The sequence below is a fragment of the Cololabis saira genome, chromosome 16 (assembly GCF_033807715.1).
Source record: "Cololabis saira isolate AMF1-May2022 chromosome 16, fColSai1.1, whole genome shotgun sequence".
NCBI classification, from domain to species: Eukaryota; Metazoa; Chordata; class Actinopteri; order Beloniformes; family Belonidae; genus Cololabis; species Cololabis saira.
The window spans coordinates 22,957,185-22,977,227 of NC_084602.1; the positions used below are offsets into that span (position 1 = coordinate 22,957,185).

Genomic DNA, 20,043 nt, shown 5'->3' on the forward strand with positions numbered 1-20,043 from the left:
CAATCTAAGATATTCTGGTGCTTCGTGCACCAATGGGCTCTCTTATTTTCAAACATGGTATTTGTTGTGGACAAACCATAACTACCACAGAAGTCCACCAACAGAACCCCTCTCCGGGAATGCTGGGTACTCTGACCTGCAGTTTGGGGCATTAGGGACAAACAAGCGTCAGAGCAGGGAACTTATCCTCTCATGTACTGGGGGAGAAAACCCCACTATACTGGGTTCCAGCCAAGGGAAAACAAGTAATCCCTCTTTGACTTGATGCCTCTCCCCATGAGCAGCTCTGAAGTGGAACAAGGTCCAGTCCCTCTTGAGGAGATTGCTTCCAGAACCCAATCTGTGTGTTGAGGTAACCCCAACTTGGGACACTGCAGGTCCCAGGAGCCAGTTTCCGTGTCCGAGGGTTGGGACGACGTTGCCCGTGCCCTCGGTGGCTACACAGCACTTCATCTGGCCCTCCCTGCAGATTGTTAGCCCACAGGAAGTTTATAAACTGTTCAGGCCACAGTTGACTTCTAATTATAATGTTTTATGAAATAAAACATATTTATATACAGTATGTATAAGCAAATATAGCCATAATATGGCAAATAAAGTAGAGATGAATAGTAACTTGAAAAGTCTTATTATCCCAGAATTATGTTCAGAAGGACCACCAACACCTGTCCGTTGGAGTGAATTAAACTGAATGACACCGTAAAGACTTTGGCCAATAAGAGAGTATTTCATGAGAGAAGTTGATTACTTTGTAGAGTTCATCAAAGTCACTTGAAGAATGGCTCAGAAGTATTTAAGTGGCCGTCGTGATAAGAGCTCTGTTATGTCTAGAAACGTGAAGGAAAGGGGTTTCAGGTTTTTTTCTTTTAGTCTCCTTTGTTATAGAATACACAGGACCATCCTTTATGAAAGGAAAGGAGATAGTGCTATCTCACAATTCCTTGTTCCAGCAACATTTGTAGGGACACGGAATCATCAGTCAGTCCCACTAATATGTATTCATTTAGGAGAACATTAGGACAAGGTTGTTGGCAGAAAAAAGGAAAGAAAATGTTTGGCTTTTTTTTCTTTCTCTTTCGTTGACTCTATTTGACTGTGTGATATTTCCTGTTTGGATATAAGAAATCCCAGTTAACATTGAATGCAGCATCCATTTCTTCTTTGGAACTGGACATAATCTGAGATGCTGGCAACAGTCTTATATTGTGCAAGTCATGTTTCTGCTGTATGCCACTTCCAGCTACGATCTTTGGGAATGTTTTATTGGATGGTAGGCTGTACTGTGAGCTGATTTTTAAAATGAGTCTGGATTTTATCTTATTTTTTTTCTTCAGGCCAAAAGAGTTTATCGAGTGTGTATCCCACATCCGTCAGCTGTCCTGGCTTCTGTTGGGCTCCCTGACACACTGTGCCCTCCACCAGGGCTCCACATCCTGCATGCCCATCCCTCTAGATGCCGGCTCCCACATCGCAGATCATCTGATAGTCATCCTGACCGGCTTCCCAGAACAGTCAAAGGTCTGGACTGGCATGGTTCATTTCAATTGGTCACATCAAGTTTTTGGTGACCGTGAACTGTATTCTTTTTTTTTTTTTTTTCAATATCTTTTTATTTCACAAAAGAAAGGCAATCACAAACATCCTAAATAACAGTAGGTCTTATAATTTTCTTTTGTGCACACAAGCCAAATCTCGCCTACAACCCACCCCTCCCACCACCCCCCCCAAAAAACATGCTCACGAAATAAATAAACTGTAAAAAAAAAAAAAAAAAAAAAAAAAAAGTAACAGTAGGGGCATCAAAACTCAAATACCTACAGATACATAGGTTACATAAAGTAAATGACAACACTAAAACAGCAATCAGCGTACGATGAAGTTTACAATGAATGAAGCTCTAAGCCAGAAAATAATGAGAACCAAAATTCTTGAAAAAGATGGCCACGGTTATATTTTTCCAATGTTAGCTTTTCTAATGGTAGAAATGCTGTGATTTGGTCAATGAAAGTCTTAAAAGATGGAGGGGAATCGTTCTTCCAAAATGAAAGTATACATTTTTTTGCAAAGTAAGTTATCAAAATTAATATCCTGCATTTTTTGTTATGTAGTTGTAAATGATATGTGTCATTTAATAAATATAAACTGCTGCTTAAATCAGATGTTTTGTCCAGGATTAGTTGTGTTAGGGAGTGAATTGATTTCCAATAATTTTGTAAGCGGTCACATTCCCAGAACATATGCATGAATGTCCCCTCCATCTTTTTACATCTTGGACACTTTGATGAAATATCCTTTGATATTTTATGCATTTTTATTGGAGTTAAGTAGAATTTGTGGATGAATTTAAAGTTATCTTCCTTAATTTTATTGCTTGTAAATGGGAAATGTACTCTTTCACAGATATTTAGCCAGGCTTTTTGTTGTAAGGTTGTGCCTAATTCCTTCTCCCAAATATTTTTTAATAACTGAAAAGTGGATCGACCTTCCCCTGATAAGATGTTGTAGACTTCACTGATCTTTCCTTTTATTGTGTCTGAAAATAACAAAGTTTCTTCAATTTCCGATGACCTGTATTCTGATCTTTTTTTATTGCGTTTCCACCCATTGTCCCCAGACGTCTGTGCTGCACATGTGCTCACTATTCCACGCATTTATGTTTGCCCAATTGTGGACTATCTACTGCGAGCAGGCGGCTGCTACGCCATCCTTACAAAACCTGAACCAAACAGAGTTTTCCTCTTGCGCCATCCTCACCGGTCTTGAGTTCTGGAGTGGGGTTACACCCAAAATCCTACAGCTTATGGACCACAATAAAGTGGTAAGTGCTCATTTTCTTCTCTTAAAACAGGAAATCGCACATGGAAGTTTTCACATCACGAGGAAAACAATAGTTTTGCTAGATACACTTACAGGTCGTTGTTTCTTTCTCAGATGGTGGAGATGGTGTGTCTTCATGTCATCAGTCTGATGGAAGCCCTTCAAGAATGCAACTCAACCATATTTGTCAAGGTTTGCCTCCACTTCAGTGGTTCTGTACTCCAATTATACTGTATATGGTCACGCCTAATAATTAATTCTTATTCCATATTTTAGTTAATTCCTATGTGGCTTCCCATGATTCAGTCGAACCTTAAGGTAAGGCTTTTATAATTAGCCTGTAACCTCCATTTCCTTAGATTACAAACTAATACATTGCCATCTTTTCTTCCCTCTTCCATCAGCATCTATCTGCAGGGTTGCAGCTGCGCCTGCAGGCCATCCAGAACAGGGTGAACCACCAGTGTCTTCAGGGCCAGGCATCGGGGGCTCCACCACTTGCCCTACGCAAATGGCTCCAGTGCACCCAGTTTAAGATGGCTCAAGTGGAAATCCAGTCGTCGGAAGCTGCTTCCCAGTTCTACCCCATGTGATCTGCTGTGTACTCACCTACGTAGCATTTATTTGCTACGGCTGAAACTTGTGACCAGAAAAAAGGGAAAAAAAAGGCTCCTGCATAAACAGAATTCGTTTGAACTGAATTATTTTCAACACTTCCAGTATGACACTTGTATATGTACAGCATATCTATACTATTTTAAAGCACTAGAACTGGAACTGGTGATTAAAAGTTTGGGTAAATGGTGTGTCAGCTGCCCAACTGAGCTTTTCAACTGATCTGAAGAGTCAGATGATGGAGGAGCATTTCTATAGGCCAGTATTAGTGAGGGTGTGGGAAAAAAATATGCTTGTTAGACCTCAAATATACTCTTTCTGTTACATTCATATATTGTCACTTTTTAAGTTGCTTGGTTGCAAGCTGGATAATAAAAAATACAAAGTTTTCTAAGCAATGAGACACAGTCTTTTCTTATGAATTGCCGTCCCCTTCGAAATTCAAATGTGACATTTACTGGCCTTTGACGGTTTTGAAAAACCCCAGTTAACCATATGCAGGTGCGATAAAATCACCTCTGATGCCTGCTTTTTTGGACGAGAGGCTGAACTTCAGGTGTCTGCGGGAAAACGACATGACATGCATTACCCAGCTCCTGTCTGAGATCCTTGTCAGGCTGTCAGTCATGCTGCCTTACGTTATCGGGGCTCAGATCGATCAGGGGCCAATCTGAGTTGTGGCAGTAGCTTCGTAACTCGATAACACGGAGCCAGACATTGGAGGTAAACAAGACTATTTCGGTTGTGCTCACCCGAAAGTGGAAAGCTACCCCACCCCGCCCCACTCACTCCATCCCCCTCTTCATTGGCAACAGCGAAACAGATTGGCCCACGCATATACCAAACAAACACAATTACCTTTTGGACTAATGTGGTTTGTTGTGATTAAGCATTGTTGTGAGGTCTAACTGTATTACCACGGAGCTCTTGTCTGAGAATAACAGATGACATGACAGCAGGACTCGAAAGCTGAGCCGGGCATTAATCTTTGTTTTGATCTTTACTGCTGCAAGGATTTCATTATCAGGCTTTAAGATGAATTAGATCTGATGATATAAATGAATTCTGCTGGGAAAAAAGAGCTTATTGGACAAAAATAAGCCAAATATGATTGGCATATAGGTATAGAGATATGACTTTTTAGCTACTTAATGTATGGAAAAACTCACGCTGAGTGGTGTCTGCCAGATAAGTAATTCCTTATCTGACTACTCACACACACCTTGATGACCTGAAGCTAGCTGAATCAGGCCGCACTGCCCTTCTCATCAATCTCCAGCCTCAGCTCATCAAAGAGCCCCTCTCCTGCTGTGACCCTGCGCGTGTGAGTGTGTGTGCAGGTGCAGGTGTGTTCGTGCATGTGTCCCTGCATGTGCACCGGTGTATGTGTAAAGCGTGTGTATCTTTAATCAAGTCCCCTCTGCTCTGGGGTTGCATCTGTCAGCCACTGCCACTGTTGTGATCGTTTGAACTCACAGCCCTTTCCCAAAGAGTCTCTCTCATTAGCAGCAGCTTATGTAATCAGTGTCCCACAGGTATCCAGCACTTTCCCCGCCCTTGCCTGCCTGTCTGCCGACCATATGGGAGTGCAGACCTGATGAGCAGGCAGCTGGAGGTACTGAGGGTAATTAACACTGACCGACAGAAGAGAGGGTGTGAGTGGGTCCTCGGAGAGATTGTGAAGGTCAGCCAAGGAAGGACTCTGCAATCTCCTTTTTTCACATACATGCTTGATGCATCACCAGGTCCCTGCTTTGGAGGTTGTACCTTGATTAAAGAACATATATTTGAAAGAATGTGTGGACCGGTACCCTTGTTGCTCTGAAGTGTATCCTCTGAGAGACACAAAAACTTGTTGAGACATGACAAACCCTGGAACCCATGCCTAGTGCTGTCACATTGCTTTTCTTGCAGTGAAATCCACAGCGCCCTGGCCGGACAATGCATGAATGTTTAAATTGCTCACAGTGTCCATCGGCATTACCATCAAGTTGCACATCTAAAGCAGCGAAGGCAGAGTACTCTATGGCTCCTCTTTCACATTATAATTCATCGACATTCCTCTTCAGTGCTCTTCTTTATCAACTTGTATAGTATAGGTTTAGCCAATTCGTTTGTTTCACATCACTCGCTACATTTCATGTATGATGTGCAGATGAAATAGAAGTCAGAGCATGAGTTGTTAGAATTCAACCTTATTTGGAGGTGTTTTGTACAATAAACTCTGTATCTTCAGACAAAGTAGCGTTTTTTTTTTTTTTTTAGTATCTACTGTTCTTGGTTAAGTTGCAAAAATGTTTGCATCTCACACAAATGTACACAGATGACTTTTGGTGACCTCCTTTTTGACAGAACCCAGCTTTGGCACAATATGCAACCTATAAGTTTGCTGGCTTGCGTCATTAAGCCCCATGGGGTGAAATGCGCTTGATAACTGCAGTTCATTAAAGACACAGTGTGAGACAGACCGAGAACATGTCCTCAGCAGCGGGGGGCCCAGCAGATGCGGACAGCACAGCTTTGCCCGACACATGAACGGTACAAGCTGAATACAAGAAGTTCACTTTTATCACTTTAACCAGTTTCAGAACAGCTTTTCTCCCCTTCATGTTACATTCACATATCTGCATGTATCTCTTTAAACACAATACACTGTAGGTCTGTTCTTCTGTACAGTTTTATTTACAACTGAAAAACCCAGCAGTGAAATTAACTTATGCACATCTTTTTTATCCATTTGGTTTAATGCATAAATTGTGTATGTACTATTGATTGCCATATATACATTAATGGCTTGCTCCATCAACATGACAACAGTGACATAGATCTAAATGGTTGCACATTGTTTAAATTTTACTATGTATAAATGTATGATCTGTTACACTGTACATGAATTAACAGTCCAGAAGGCAGATATTTAAATATCAGTATTTACATTCATGCATCCATCATTTCTCTCATATAGGTACATGGTGGGGTATACTGTTAAGTTAATGCCTGTGCATGTTTAAATGCAAGCATGTGGGTTTTTTTTGTTGTTTTTTTTTTTTCCTCCAAATTTTCAACGTTTAGTCAATATCTATACTTAACCGACAGCCACAGAGCACAGCCCACTCTCACTGAGTACACTCATCTGCATGCACACTCACAGACAGACAGACGGACGGACAGATGCACACCCATACGAACAACGCATGCATGCGCGCCCAGGCACACGCAGATTTAAAGGAAAAGAAAAAAGAAAAGAAAAGAAAAATCAGAGTGACATTGAGTAATGCTCCACTGCAGCTCTTTTCTTTTTTCACCAGTGGGGATGTGGAGGTTGCCTTGTGACAGCACTGAGTCACAGCCGTCCCTGCTGAGGCCGTCATTTGTGCAACCTGATCCCTGGCTACCAGCTACGTCTTCTGTCTCTCACAAGTCACAAGGTCAGTCCTGGCCTCATGTCCCACATGTATAGTGATGGGTTAAGCCCTCCTTGACAGATAAAAAAAAATGAAGATTGTCAAATCTGGACAAAACATGGCTAAAGGCATCTAGCTGACCCCAAGACTGGGGACACAAGATTTAACCAGATGAGTGTTGATAGTAGGTGTGCTTGCATTGAATTAAATGATATAAAGTAAATGATGCAGCAGAAAAATATAGTTTCAAAAACACACATTCACATAGCACGTTATAGAGACCTCTGACATTTTAGCTGAAGTCTCAAGGATACAGAGAGAAGAATATCAAACACCCAGATGACAGAACAAATGATAGCAAAACTCTCTGCAGAGCAAGCTGTTTTCTGCATCAGCATCTCAACAGACTGACAGCAGGCTGAGAGCCTCAGAGCATCACAAATTAATTACATAGTTTATAAATTACTTAGAAAACAGATCTATCAAGAAATAAGGTGAATTCATCAAGATGTTAAAGATTTGAAAAGATGTGAGTAAAACACAGGACAGGTATTTAAGTAGAAAAATAAATGCAAAGATAAATAATAGACCAAATAAATACACAAATTGCTTAAGTATACTACACAGAGCCTAGGTCTTCTGTGTTGTTTTTTTTTTAAGTTTTTTTTTTTTTACATGGTAAAATAACTAAGATGTCTAATGTTGATGTCTCTGCTCCTGCTTTCGTGAAACATGGATTTCTTGAAATTGCATAGTCAGATGAATCCACGTCTCGGAGCCAGGACTGAAAGTCTCACAAAGTATCTGTCTCAAAATGGAGAATGAAAAAAAGAAGAAAATAACAGTGAGGACTGGATTATAAAAAAATGTTGCATTCTCTGTAAAAACGGCATGCATGTTATTTGTTGCATTTGATGGGCTGTCCTGTCTGGCTGCCCACGGGACTGCAGGGATGCTGTATTGTCTCTCTTGCCTTTGCAGATGTCAACAGTGCATGAGGTCTGGATCTGCAGCGGACTGGCAGACAGTCCCTCACCAGCCAGCAGCCAACCAGCCTGTCAGCAACACTTGCTGTAACTAAGAGCATAATGTTCAGCCTGCTGTGCCACTTTTGACACCATGGGGATTTCTGGATCTTTTTCTCAGTCCTTTCATATTTTTTCCTTCCATCTTTTCAGCTCTTCTTAAGCTGAATGGTGTCTTCAGTCCGGGCAACATGCCAAGCAAAGAGGAAAGGTTTACCTTTTTGAAAACCTCAGGTGAAACCCTGTTGCATTCCAGGTGAGAGGAGTTTGTTGTATTCAGGATAAGGTGAAATATAATGATGAGTCACTTCTGTTAACAACAGGAGACCTTCTATACCACAGTGTTGTTCCTGCCCATGGCCTTCTTGTTACGGATGCTCATGGCATATTCCCCTCGACTTGTTCCATTTTCCTCTTTGCGCAGTGGTTTCCTGTGGATAAATATTTTCACAAGGTGAGGAGGAATTCTTTAACAAGAGAGATTTGATTTTACTTTTAGCTTCACCTGCAAGCCATGTCATTAAGTAGAGTTTCTAGTCTGTTGACCTTCAGGCTGATTAGATCTTTCCAGCTGCTCTGGTTGGATATATGCTGTTCTAAGCTATCCTTTCTAATAAGCTCAATGTTTAAAGGTTAATTTTGCAAGGAGACAGGAGGGAAAGATACATCACAACACAGGGGCTAAGGCAATTACCTTCTTGGACTGGAAGATGCAATCTTCCCCCTAAGTAATGAGTATGTTTGGCTGTCAAAACAACTTGAGATTAACATCAATACATAACCCCCCTGTGAAATTCTTTTCCAACACTGGTTGCACTGCAAGACTCTATTCGTCCTGTGAGTTAGTTCTCCTGCAAAATAAAGCTGTAAGCCACAATCCTCTCATTGCTACTGGCCTGTGAAGAGCTGTATCATACAATGCAGCCCTTTTCACGCACTCCTTAATGCCTTTGTGGTTATTATATTTGTCCAGCGTACTGTAGCTTCTGCAATGACCCCCTCAGCTGCTCTCCCTTGCATGGGCTTACGTAACTCAGAGACAGATCTGAATACAGTTAGTACAGTCATTGTCCCACTCAACACTGTACATTGCCTTCACCGGTACAAAGGACCCCTGAGCAACATCTTAACTCAGCCCTTCCCCTCCCCTCCTCTCCTCTGAAAGCCCATCCTGGCTACTTAAACTCTGACAGCCTCTCTCATTTAAGACCAACACAAATCTTTCGACCTTCTCAGGTGTTGTGGAGTGAAGAAACTGTTTAAGAAAGGAGTAAGTAGGGTCATAAATGACATAATGCAATGCAAATGCAAATGCTCTTGCTTGTTTGGACTGAATATGAAATTTTATTAGTTCATTGTAAAATGTTGCCAAATGTAAATGGATAATCACTTTCCATTATTATGTCAAAAGAGTCAAAAGTCCACCACTAACATAAATTAACACACTTGACAAAAGTACAGATACAAAATAATATGAACAGATCTATTTCATCAGTGAACAGGCTGGCTAGCCATTGGCCATTTTAGTAATAGTCATCAGTCATAAGAAAAAGCTGTGCATCAGACCACGTCAAGACAATATATATATATATATATATATATATATATATATATATATATATATATATATATATATATATATATATATATATACATACAAAATAAATCCATACAATGTTCAAAGTGAAATAGATCTATAAGAAAAAGTCAAGTGTGCTTGGTTTCCACGCTGTGTAATGATCCTGATTAATAAATAATGTACTATCAATGTATGCATATTTATTATTGGTCTTTAATCTATCTATGCCACTCTGAATGGACCTAAGTTAAGCTATATACTGACAAAATGTGTGTGTTGGGTGAGATGCATCCTTACGTACACTCTTGTTAAAACTTACCTGTATCAGGTTTGTGCAAACATGAAAATAGACATCTACTGGTTGATGTGAGATCAAGTTAACCTTCAGCTTTGGGTTAAACCACACTTTTATTTGGTTAATTAAACCAATCAGGACCAAAACAACACTATTGTTCTAACTTTTGAGTCCAGTTTGGAATTTGAGCCACCAGAGGTCACTGTACAGCCTACACAATGAACTATTAAATGCTGCTTAAATTGAACACGTGTGCTAAAGGTAAAAGCAAAAACTAACTATTTACTAGTTGGTAAACAAAATTACATAAACACAAGACTTTTAGATACTAGACACCAGAAAAGTGCCTGAATTACACTTTTCTGGCACCATGGCTCTAGGGATGGCAAATTTCCCTCCCATCAAAGAGACTGAACATTACTTTAAAGTCAGGGTTGTTTTCTTTGGATTTCTTTGAATAATTTAACTTGAATAATTGTCGCCTGAAATAAATGAGTCTCCAGTGAATGCTGGACACTGCAGTTACTTCAAAGTTGTGATGGTTTGTTGGTAGTCATGAAAGTTGGTCATTGGCTTCGAATAAAATAAAAATTCATAAAAGCAAAATATGAGGCTATGACTAAGACGTGTGTCATCTGGGAGGAATTGCATAGCTGAGTAGACTAGGGACACATGCTGGCCATTTAGGACAGATGATGCTTCCAAGTCCCTGTGGGAGTCGGGGAAAGCCTTAGAAAAGAAACTCCTTGAGGTGAAAACACATTTTGCTGTGGGGGTGGTGGTGATGCGGCTGTAGCCGAGGGATTTGGGATAGACCAACATTTTCTCTGAGGGATAGAGTTGTTTATATGCAAGCCTGGAGATTCTTCTGCTTAAAATAGAACCATTGGGGATGATAATAACTCAAAACCATGCAGGGTATTAGGAGTTCACTGAATGATTTCAACTTGGCCATCGATCCATCAAATATCCAAGATATTTGGCTGCTAATAACAAGTTTTAAACACAATCAATGGCTTCCAATGGGAGTACTCTCTAAAACAGCCAGCCTAAATTCTACAATGCTGAATGAGTTTTGACCAAGTTTTTGACATTTTGTCATTTTTCAGACCCTTAAATTATTATATAAAACAATATTGTTCATTTTATTACGGTTTTAGGTATTAAGGTTTGGAATCCCCTACAGTCAAACACAGCAGTCGTAGCATAAGACTGTGGGACTGTGGGGCAGGGACAAACCAATGTCTAACGTATGCTGAGTGCGAATGTTTTCCAGAATGCTCCGAAACTACCTCAGGCATTTTATCAGGAAAATAAAGAAGTGGTTGAAAAAAAAACAAAAAAAAAAAACAAAAAACAATTCAATCAGATCTTTGATCACTTTAGTTTCCATCATAGGTTAGCATGAGCTAGCTAGCTTTCCCAACAACTGCCAAGTTTATTTCATCTCAATTCATCCATTTGCCTATTTTTGGATTAACTGGGGGTTGGGAGCAGTAGCTACTGCCATCCACTTTGAGACTTTGTCCAGTTCTTTTATAGTCTATCCAGAACCTGTTCTTAAATTGCTTGCCTGATGAAATAAAGGTTTAAAAAAAAAGCTTCCTCCCCAGGTGATTTCACAACCATTTGCACTAAAGAATCCTTGCAGATGTCATTTGAAATGTTTTCAAGAAAAAAACGACACAAGCCCAGTTGTCTCCTATATGAGGACTTACAATTGTTCTGCAGTGATTATATTAAATTAGATTAGAATGAGTAAAAAATGTTTCTAAATTTGAAGGCTCTGACAACATTTCATTTTACATGTATGTCACGAAAAATGTTTAGGAAGCCTACAGAGATGGGAACAAAGGGAGACAAAAAAATAGATTAAACAAAGCAGGGATAAAACAAAGTCAGCATGGATCCAGTGACATTTAAAATGTTTTTTTTCTTTTCATACAAATGATGATGCTGTTGTGCTCACCAGTATGCATGAGTTCAGACCCTAGGCAGCAGAATATTTTCAGAACTGTTTGTCTGTCAGCAAGATCTATTGGGAACATTTGATGAAGAGATTTGTTTGCTTAAAACTAAAAATCTAGAGCCCTACAATTGTGTATATATTTTACATTCTTTAATTCAGTGTTAAGAATATACTCTGTATTGGTAGGATACCCTAAAATCCTAAATCACATTGTATCTTAGATTTGGGTATCAGTACACTGATACACATGATGAAGGAATAGAGGAGGATGAGAACTACGGTATCTCATTTTGGGTTAAATACCCCCTTCATTCACATTTAGTGTCAAAAAGGAAGATAAAAAGAAAACAGAAGTGTGGTATTAATGTGCTTTTAATAAGATATTTGTGACATAAGATTCATCTGAGTAAGAGAAGCCTCCGCAATCTCTCTAAAGACCAAAGCAAAGTGTTAAGGGACTAAATGAGCTTGCTGCAGAGCTTCTGTCCTGATTACTTTATCAAAACACTTTATAACACAGGCAAAATAAAAGATAAGGAAGAAAAAGTAGCAGCTCCATAAATTATTTCTAGCTGATTCTGTATCTGTGTTGTTACAAAATTCTCGTTGATTTCTCCCAGCGTGTAATCTCCGCTCAGACTGACCATGTCATGTCGGGCCGCCACGCAGGGCAGAACGCCGGGGCCTCAAACCGACCTCTACCCGGGCTTTCAATAATAGATGGCATGCTGTTGACACATGGCAGGTGGCAACACAACACTTCACAGATTAGATGAATATTTCATAACAAAGCTGTGCAATCAAGCCGCACACTTTCCTGTCTGAAGTTTGGGGAAGGGATCATAGTGAAATTGGGACATGTGTTGAGCTGTTTCCAATCACGCCGGCCATCTGGAAATTAGGGTAACATTCTATGGTTAAAACAAAGTGTCATAAAAACAGACTGCAAAAATCTGTCACCAGTTGTGTTGGTGCTGGTTTAGCAGTTTTTTCAAATGAAACAACAGATATTAATAATGCAGCAGTAAATGCTGCATTTTAAACAGTTTTAGTGTGTTTTTCTTTAATTGCATTTCTGGTTAAGTATTTGGATTTTGTTTCTTAATCTTGGACAGGACCTGCAGGGATGTACTATATGCCTTAGGACAAGCCTCCCAGAGCGGTAAGTGATTGGGAAAAGCATTCATTAGTCACTTGGTTTGAGTTTTATTTGTTTTGGCTTCTCAGATGGCTGACTGCCTGGACTGCAGCATCATGTCTTTTGCATTGGATAGCACAGCGACACTGAAACGCAGCGTGTGTCTGAATCCTCTTCTCTAAGCTCTCAAAAACCAGGCTCCCTGGTGCTGGGGACTCTGAATAGAATTGTATGGAAGTGTTTTTTTTTCTTCTCAGTCCCTTTGCTTCTGACAGATAAATGGCAGACAAAGATTGTAAAAAATAACTAAAGGCCAGGAGGGCTGGGACCTGCAGAGCCGGCTCTTCTACTGTCTGTGGCGCACATTGTTTGGCCCCCGGCCAGCTGATTTTCACTGGGAAAGCCCAACGCAGTGAGGGGCTGGAAGACCTATATATAACTGGCTGTGTTGTTCTCACTGACAAACCCTTTCTCACATTGTTATTGACTAAACGCTCAATTAATCCCTTTGCTTGCTTGTGGACAACATTTTATCTGTCCTTTTCACTAGGTCGTTTCCTCTGCCTTCCTCTCAGGAATGATGGATGACTCGACCATCCGTGACAAAAAGTTAAGGGAGTCTCATTTTTCTCTGCCTTGCTCTACTACTGGACAGCGACTAATCAATGTCAAATGAGTAAAGTCTGGCTGTGTATACATTTCCCTCCTCAGTTAGAGTTAAGGGCAGCTTGGCATGGCACAAAGTCTGCAGTCTAGAGCCCACTGTGCTTCAGGACATGACCCGCTTGCATGTATAAAAGATGTGGCCCGCAACTGAATGACTGCGCAAATTAATTCATAAATAATAACTTGGGTCTGGGGCTAGAGCTGTATCGCAACAACACTTTCTTACCACTGCTGCATTAAAAAAGGTGCCCCTTGGCTACACAGGGGGCTGGAGAATTGCCATAATGAATTCCTGAGCCAACCACCCATTACTTCCGACCGCCTGACTTTGCCTATTTGTTGTTTAAAGAAAAGAGAAATAGAGTCCTGCTGAGAGAAGTCATGTCTGCTCTGCATGCTTAAAGTATAGTTTCATAAATATAACAACGTATGATACTAAAGCTTTTTAAAAATTCATAGATACAATGTGGATTAGCTCCTATTTTAGTAAATATGGTCATATAAAAGTCAACACAATGTTTTATAGATAGTGTAAGCATGTCAAGTTGATTTGTGTATATATTTAAAAGTGTTGTGTGTATGCATGGATCCACACATGCATCTCCTCCTTTGAACAATAGAAGAAAATGTTTGTTATATGTCTGCGCACATATATGCTGATGTCTGAGCACATGTATGACACCATGCTGCCGTGATGTTACATAGAAAATTGGGTCTGGTAATGCTGCAGGCTAAAACCTCACACAGCCCCTTTAAAAAAAAAAAAAAGAACCAAATGGAGGAAAGGCAGCAACCACCGTGTCTTGGGATTCCTCTGCTTGCCTCTTGTGTTCACCCGCGCAAAACTGGCTTTGAAGCTTTAGACACTTAAGTGAATTAAAAAATTATGCAGCATTGTTTTAATCACTTTAGTCAATGTTTTCTTTTTTTGAAATAGGATTTTTCTGCATGATGAAACAATGTGGATCTTCTCACTGACTTTTACAGCCCTTTTAATTATGTAATATTTGCCCTTAGTTTGACCCTAAAGGGTAATAACATTAAGCAGCTGCATAACCTCATAGCTCCTCACCCCCCACCCCCCAAAAAAGAAGACAGAATGATAAGTCAAACATCATAAAAGGTTTTTCACATTAACGTAACACAGCAGGGACTAGCAGTGGACGTTCTGAGATGTGACCACCTGACAATCAAACATTTACAGTCAACAGCGGCAGATGGACCATGGGGAAAAAAGGATACATTTTTAGATACAAGTAAAATTTCACAACAACAACCTACCTGGAGTGTCAGGAGACCGAGGTGTAAAGAGCATCTAGACGTGTCCTATGTAAAGAGAGCTTGAATTCCACCTCTACTGAACCAAAATAACACGTTGGTTTGTAAAGGCTGGTAGAAAAGAAAGATGAGCCTGTGGTGGATCACTACTACCGTAGGTGTAAGGCACCAATTCAAGTAGAGGTGCAGTACTCATATGGGATTATATCTTTAAGTATAAGTGAGCTGGACCCTTTTGAGTTGAGAATGGCCAAAAAGTTGACTTCCAAACCTGCCCCCAGTTTCTGAAGGACTTTTTCTATAAGCAGTGGTGCAGGAAGAAGCATTATGGATGTGGTCTTCATACAGAACAATGTTTTATCATATACAGTCACGCTCACAAGTTTGTACCCTCTCTTTTAATATAAGACTTGTTTGTATAAGGACATAAATGCTTATAAGCTACTGAATTATGGTGTGTATTTAGACTTTGCATTCTTTGTTTCTGTATTTTTTTCACCAAGTTTTGTATGTGTTGTTCATTTGAGGTTGTATTAACCTAATTTTAAGACCAGATTATTATTTTTTGTCCTGATATGTAAAACCTGCTGCATGTCAGAGGAAGAAAATACAAGTCTTTGAAAAGGCATTAGGTGACTCCATAGATGGAAGGGTCACAACAGGTGAAAGAAGAGTGGCCGTTTTGGTAAATGAATACGTTTATAAACCATAAACATGAAGTAATTGTCATTTTGCAACTTAGTCATGACACAATAAATGCTATGAATAAAAGACAGGGCATGGAAAAGCTTCTATCTATATTGTTGTTGTCAAATATTTGCTAAATCATACATTTTTTTTGAGAACTCTAACTTACTTTTCCACTTTTTATGGTTCAGGTTTGAGGTTTATTAAAAGTACTGAAGTTGTTCAACAACACGATTAATCCTTGTAAATGCAGTTTGCTTAATAACTGTGCATGCAGTGCAGTCTCCTCCATTACTCCAGCAAAAAGGTAAGGAATCATGCAGGTAGTCCTGGATGTGCAAAAATGCAAACATGTGGAGGAACCTGTTTACTGTAGGTTTTTCTTCCACTTTGTCATCATTTTGAATTATTTTAGAGGGAAATTACTGAAACAGAATAGAAGGAAGGGGGGCATCTAACCTTTTGATAGCCTTATAGCAGATGATGATGGCTGAGAGGAGGAAGACAAGTGATGCACAGCCCACTGTCCCGAGGACTACAATGTCCATCTCCACCCACCATGGCCTCAACAACGGCACCATAGGCTCCGCCACTAAGGAAAAGGAAATGGACAGAGAAGATACAGGAGGAGAGAGGTGCAGATGCAGAAGATAGTAAAACTGTTTAATATGTCAAATACCCCCCACCCCCCACCCAGAAATGTTCAAAATAATTATAATAACAAACCCTTTGTTACTATTATATCACAGTAATGACCTGGGTGTTGTTATCAGTCGCTTGGGGCTTGGCTAAACTCTTATACAACACGATGACAGAGGAGCATGGAGGTGATTTTCTTCCCTGCTCTCTGAGCTGGGAAGTAGCTGTGTCCTCGCCTGTTCTGTAGGTCTTGGGTTCACCGTTCAAAGATATCCAACCCGACACCATGAATCATTTAAGGTCCTGTCAGCCTTCCTTACACCAGCACTCTTGTCTACACCAATTACTGTTGCAAGAACCTCCTGCTCTTTCCACATTGGATCTGTGGAACAGGACTACTCACCAGGAATGTTTTATAACGTTATGTGCATCAGCAACTCCATATCTGACATGATGAACTTCTCTCTTCTCTTTCCGCAGCATTTGATGCTCTCCCAACATCTCTAAATCAGTTCATAGTCACGTGGATGTCTATTTGAATGCAAATATAGTCTTAATGAACCCACCCTAGAAAACACCCCGAACAATGTGTTCAGGGTTGGAACTAACAAACTCATTACTTCGCATGGAGTGTTATTTTATTTGAACAAGACTAAGCGCTTCCAGCACAGCAACAAATACTTAGTAACTTCTAATTTTCCAGTACAGCATATTTCCGCAGCCACATCATAAGTCACTGTGAATTTAAAAGCTCTTCTCAGCCAAACTTCCATTTTAATCCTGCGTTTTGTCAACGGCTGTAGGATTTAATTCAGTCAGTGGTAAGAATCTACTTCATTGTGATAAAGCACGCTCTTTTGAAAGAACCTCATATACCATTTTTAGCACGCAGACTCTTACTTAACAGCCAATTTTTTCTTCTTTTTCTTTCTTTTTTTGCTTTTAGACAATAGTCATTGTCCCAGTTTTCATGTTAGCCATGCATGTTCAATGCAATATCAAAGACAACAGTTTAAAACAGTACTTCAGCTCTAAGAGCTCTGCAAATTAGGCTGCACAGGGAATATCAAGATAATAATGTGTCTCTATAGATTACATGTTGGGGGAAAAAAACAAAGTTTAAATCAGTTATTTATAGTGTTCCCACCTCTACAAATGGTTCTGTGTAGAGTCAGATAGGAAGATAAGATGGTAACATTCATCCTCACATGTTGTTTATGAAAGCCTCATATACTGTGGATGAGGTGAGGCGTTCAGAGGTGCACTCATGCATCTGTCACAAATGGACTCTCAAACCCCCACTTTTGCTTGGTATCAGGTGGCCACCGCAGCACTCGCGCAGACATCTTGACAACAATAACAGAAGGGTCTATAACTCTTGATTCTTGAGTAACACATGCGGTGAGTCAGAGGGAAAAAAGTAATCCATCCACATTGACCAGACTGAAAAAAAATCATTGGAAATGATTGATTAAAACCCTCTCACTGCTCAAAGATTAAGTACTCCTCTTTCCTCGTAATATTAAGGGCTCAGGGTGAGTAACTCTAAAGTGTCACAGTAATAGCTCAGAAAGGCTGCATCCTCAGCAACGCCCGTCCCATATTTCAGCGGTTGTTCATTAAGGTGCTTGAGATGACATACAAATCATATCAACTCTCAGCAAGAGGGCCAGTAAAATATGACTGGCTATCTGTCAGTGGATTTACCATCTGCCAGAAACATGGAAAAGGGGGCGTGGAGTGGAGGGACAGCCACAATGAGCAATGGATCAACACAGATATACTGTACACGCCTGCTGTGCACAGGCACACATACACCCACAAACTTTGTGCTGGCAACTCAACTTCAAAACAAAACTGGAACTACGGGGTTGTTTCTTTAGCCCATTATCTCTGTCGTAACTGGCTAATTTAATTAACTCATCTGTGTTCTAATCAGGGGGGTCCTCCAGGGGAAACCCTACCACTGAACCACTGAGCATGGCAGCCCAGCGGGCATGGATTTCACAGGCAGCTGGGTACTCCCCAAGGTCAGACCCTGCATAAATTAGTCCTGTGTTCAGCTGTCAACATCCTGCTGGCTCTATTACAGGCACAGATGCACGAGTGCAAAACTGTGCCCATGCACGGGCACTCGAGCTCTAATCTCCAGGGGTTGATTGCACAAAACAGTTACTTCAGATTAGTTGCACACACACGCTAGGAGTGAGATCCAACTGTGGGGCCGAGAGCAGACAGTGTGAGATAGACGGAGTTGAGGGGAGATGGTGTGAAACCTGGGAGCTCCAATTCTTACCTGTAGTTCCCAATAACCGTGGGGGAGGCGGTGGAGGCGGTGGCGGAGGGAGAGGAGGGTATCTCCTACAGTGGCATGCCAACTGGCACTGTTCGCCAACTTTCTCTGCCACAGTCTGCGAACATGTCTTCTGGAGCTCTCCCTTATGACAAGGAAGAGGAGAGAGATTTCATTACACGTATTTGACATCAACACAGCACTGTGCTGCACAAACAGTTACGCTCAAACACTCAGCGGCCTCTCCGTTGCTGTGGATATCCTCTCAGCATTCCTGTCTCATCACAGCTCCACTGTTGTTGTCACTGGGGCTGCTGTGTGTGTAGTACATGCAGAATAGTATCACGTCGACGGCTGCAGCCAGCTCCCTGTAAGAAACCACCCACCAGCAGAGTGGGCAGCAGGCTGCCCCGAGGAGTGTGCGTGGGCAGACTTGGAAACTCAAGCAGATCACATTACACATCAACCCTGGCAACACTGCGTGTGTGTGAACAACAGCTCATCACTATCTGTAGGCAGCAGCATGGGGCAAAGGTTAGAATACTCATCACTAACATATGCCTGCTGCAGGGATCCTGGTGGGAATGTTGTTATCATAAAAGCCCAACTGGCTACTCCATGTTCCCACTACAAGAGAGATGAGTGTCTGTGTGCACTTGCGCATAGATGTATTTCATATGCTTTATTGGAAACTCACAACACATGCATGGCTGGCAGAATTTCCTAAACACAGGTGTGCCCTGGAGTGGTGAGGCGTAAAACACGTAAGGAAAGCATAGTGTGTTGAGCATATATGCTGTTTATAGCCCCAGGCTGTCAGTAAATACATTACAAGTTAAATTTGCGTGACCTGCTCTTGTGCGTAAATGAACAAGTGACGCTGCTTACCTGGCATGAAAGTAAAAACAGTGAGAGAAGACAATGACCGAAGAAAAAAGGCCAAAAACTTAAAGTAAATGGCATTAGATCTTGGACCAGCATTCCTCTTGCGCTGTTCTCGGAGATAATAGGCAGCGTTTCCAACAAATGAATGCAGTATACATAGGCTTGAACTGTTTGGGAAATAACCATCCACCCTGTCCAGCTCAGCGGCGATATCTGTGACAGGCGTCTCCAGAAATAGTTTATGCCACAATCATTTTCCTCTTGAAATCCCGTTGTCGGTAGCATAGGACAGGCGAGCCAGTGGAAGTGAAGAGCAAATCTCGACAATTCACATGTCGGGAAAGTAGTTTTCTTATTATGTTTGTCTTCTTCTCTCAGTGGCACTCAAACAGCGACCCGAATCACGCCGCTACTCCGCGCAATGTGAGGGCGGTAGATGGCCCGTACCTTACATCCCTCCTCGGCTGCAAGCATGAGTGCAAATGGGCCACTCAAGCCATCGAAGTTGAAGGAAATAATAAAAAATAAATAAATAAAACGAAGAGAGAGAGAGAGGTCTTCAAGAATATCGCGTGGCAGGATTCCTCGCAATAGCATCGCACATCCCCTCAACTTATCTAGGCTGAGTACTGTATGGGCGAGTCCGGAGGGCAGAGCCGTGGGTTAAAGTGATGCATCCCCCTCTGTGCCAAAATACAGCGGGCTGTTTTATACGGGAGCATCACCGCCGCGCACTGGATGCAGCGCTCACAT

General features: G+C 41.1%; 2 protein-coding genes across 8 annotated transcripts in view; one reads left to right on the plus strand and one right to left on the minus strand.

Annotated features, from left to right (window-relative positions):
• Positions 1-3,797, plus strand: part of LOC133462059 (protein unc-79 homolog) — a 55,070-nt gene extending 51,273 nt beyond the window's left edge. For all 7 annotated transcript variants that reach the window (XM_061743162.1, XM_061743165.1, XM_061743164.1 and 4 more), the window contains 5 exons: positions 1,335-1,518; positions 2,615-2,818; positions 2,932-3,009; positions 3,094-3,135; positions 3,222-3,797. In XM_061743162.1, coding sequence (XP_061599146.1) covers positions 1,335-1,518; positions 2,615-2,818; positions 2,932-3,009; positions 3,094-3,135; positions 3,222-3,410 — 697 coding nt within the window. In that variant the 3' untranslated portion in view covers positions 3,411-3,797. The remainder of the gene's footprint in view (positions 1-1,334; positions 1,519-2,614; positions 2,819-2,931; positions 3,010-3,093; positions 3,136-3,221) is intronic.
• Positions 3,798-6,035: 2,238 nt separating this feature from the next.
• LOC133462706 (proline-rich membrane anchor 1-like) lies at positions 6,036-20,040 on the minus strand. Its single transcript, XM_061744094.1, has 4 exons — positions 19,294-20,040; positions 18,409-18,550; positions 15,933-16,065; positions 6,036-8,292 (listed from the first exon to the last, which is right to left on the minus strand). The coding sequence occupies exons 1-4, from the start codon at positions 19,573-19,575 to the stop codon at positions 8,193-8,195; spliced, it is 657 nt and encodes a 218-aa protein (XP_061600078.1). The 5' UTR covers positions 19,576-20,040; the 3' UTR covers positions 6,036-8,192.
• Positions 20,041-20,043: the final 3 nt, after the last annotated feature.